Source organism: Daucus carota, chromosome 2 (genome assembly GCF_001625215.2).
Source record: "Daucus carota subsp. sativus chromosome 2, DH1 v3.0, whole genome shotgun sequence".
NCBI classification, from domain to species: Eukaryota; Viridiplantae; Streptophyta; class Magnoliopsida; order Apiales; family Apiaceae; genus Daucus; species Daucus carota.
The window spans coordinates 48,124,073-48,126,230 of NC_030382.2; the positions used below are offsets into that span (position 1 = coordinate 48,124,073).

General features: G+C 39.1%; 1 protein-coding gene across 1 annotated transcript; it reads left to right on the forward strand.

Moving 5' to 3' along the window:
• The first annotated feature begins 226 nt into the window (after window positions 1-226).
• On the forward strand, window positions 227-1,932 carry LOC108208531 (ribulose bisphosphate carboxylase small subunit 1B, chloroplastic-like). Its single transcript, XM_017379063.2, has 3 exons — window positions 227-589; window positions 1,292-1,426; window positions 1,518-1,932. Exons 1-3 carry the CDS (start codon window positions 413-415, stop codon window positions 1,743-1,745), a joined length of 540 nt encoding a protein of 179 aa, XP_017234552.1. The 5' UTR covers window positions 227-412; the 3' UTR covers window positions 1,746-1,932.
• Window positions 1,933-2,158: the final 226 nt, after the last annotated feature.

The following is a 2,158-nucleotide window of genomic DNA, read 5'->3' on the forward strand; positions in this document are numbered from 1 at the left end:
TTATTTAAATTTCAAAGTACAAAGCCCAAATAAGCAATTTCCAAAGAGCTAAGCAATGAAGGGCCAAGAAATGGCTAGCTACTGCTAAAGAAAGCAAGTCCTCATTCCTTGATCAGAAGAGATAAGGCAACCGCTCTCATGCCACGTGTCAACTCAATAAGAGTGTTTAATGATAAGGCAACCAATCCAAATTGCTCACACTGTGTGGCTACCATGTTGCCTTGTCAACTTCACTGTAATTCAATGGTCAGAAAAATTCTGAACTTTAGGAGGTGAATTGGGAACCATTGGATCAGCAGGTTAAACGATAATGAGATGAAATGCCTATATATTGGATAGGTGAAGGAACAGAAGCAAGCCTCTCAAACACAAGAGAAGAAAGTAAAAGAACAAGAAGAGAGTATTAGTACTCATGGCTTCTTCAATGATATCATCAGTAGCACCGGTTACCCGTGCATCCCCTGCTCAGGCTAACATGGTCGCGCCTTTCACCGGCCTCAAGTCCATCGCATCATTCCCCGTCACCCGAAAGCTTGAGAATGACATTACCTCTATTACCAGCAACGGAGGAAGAGTTCAATGCATGAAGGTATATATCTATACTACTTAATACTCAGATATATTATGTGCTAATGAGGAACCAGTATAACATGGCAGAACATTTCTTAGTTAGTTATTGCTCATTTGCTCTCAAAGTAGCACAATTCTAAGTCAGATAAAGCAGTCCTAGGTAACTTTAGAGTGAGTAACTTCAGAATTTTCCTTGAATATGTCAATAATATACAAAAATTATGTCAACACCTCGATTAAAAGATTGTTTTGCTTGTATTTTCCTCCTGAGCTGATCTGAGAAATTTTGTTCTCAAGTCAAACAATTAGAGACTTTAGCTCAAGAGAAATGTCACCCCCTGGCATTGTAGCCTGCGGGATGTCCTCTATATTTTACCATAGTAACCATGTCGCCCCTCAAGTGAAGTAGAATTTAATTCAATAATGAAATTGAACTACCCAGTAGAGGAAATTTCTAGTTTTTTTGTATAATTTCCACCTTAGCTTGCTCTTAGTAACCCCCCTCAGTCTCATTAAATAGTCGGAAATGTATATTCTTATGAAGACATGATCACGTTCTTCAAATTTTGCAATCCAACACTGTTTCTAGACAAATATACAATCTGTCGGTTTGTAATTGAGTAAATATGACATTCACAAAATATATCAAGGAGAACACACCTTGGTTCTGAAAGTGAATGATAAATTAGTTAGGTAACATATGTGAATGGTGCAAGTGCAGGTATGGCCACCAATTAACATGAAGAAGTTCGAGACACTCTCATACCTTCCTCCTCTCACCACCGAACAATTGGCAAAGGAGGTCGACTACCTTCTCCGTTCCGGATGGGTTCCTTGTCTGGAATTCGAGTTGGAGGTAAGCACTTTCTTCCTACACATTTTTCATGTTCTCTGTTACATGTTTCTTGACATTGCTGATGACAATTGTGTGTTAAACCAATATGCAGCACGGTTTCGTGTACCGTGAGCACAACAAATCTCCCGGATACTATGACGGACGATACTGGGTTATGTGGAAGCTTCCCATGTTCGGGTGCACCGACTCATCGCAGGTGTTGAAGGAGCTTGATGAGTGCGTCAAGGAGTACCCCCAGGCGTACGTCCGTATCATCGGATTCGACAACGTTCGCCAAGTCCAGTGCATCAGTTTCATTGCTCACCAGCCAGAATGCTGATCAATCTGTCTGTTGATTTCATATATTTATCAATCTTGTTCGGCTCATATATAAACTTCTTGCAATCTCATTTCATTTCTTTCCGTTTTAAATTTCTTACTTGTATCTCCAACACAAGGAAATTGGAACTATAGAGGATTATATGTAGCGATTGTTGGTGATTATATATATCTACTTGTTTGTTTTCCCTGCACCTTCTAAATACTTGCATCATATGCTTTCATGTCGTGATGTACTTTTTTATATATCTCCGATTCTCCATGCAGTAATTAACCACTACGGTCTTTTTACACCAACAAATTATATGATAACATATAGAAACAGTTCATTGCTTCCGTAATATCTGCCTTGGTACATGTTCTCTTGTATCACTACAAAACCTTTCACGTCCAACAATGTGAAAGCAAATTCTC

Coding starts and splice junctions, on each gene's coding strand:
- LOC108208531 (XM_017379063.2), top strand. CDS start 413: ATGGCTTCTTCAATGATATCATCAGTAGCACCGGTTACCCGTGCATCC. Junction 590..1,291: donor GAAGAGTTCAATGCATGAAG/GTATATATCTAT, acceptor GTGCAAGTGCAG/GTATGGCCACCAATTAACAT. Junction 1,427..1,517: donor GTCTGGAATTCGAGTTGGAG/GTAAGCACTTTC, acceptor ACCAATATGCAG/CACGGTTTCGTGTACCGTGA.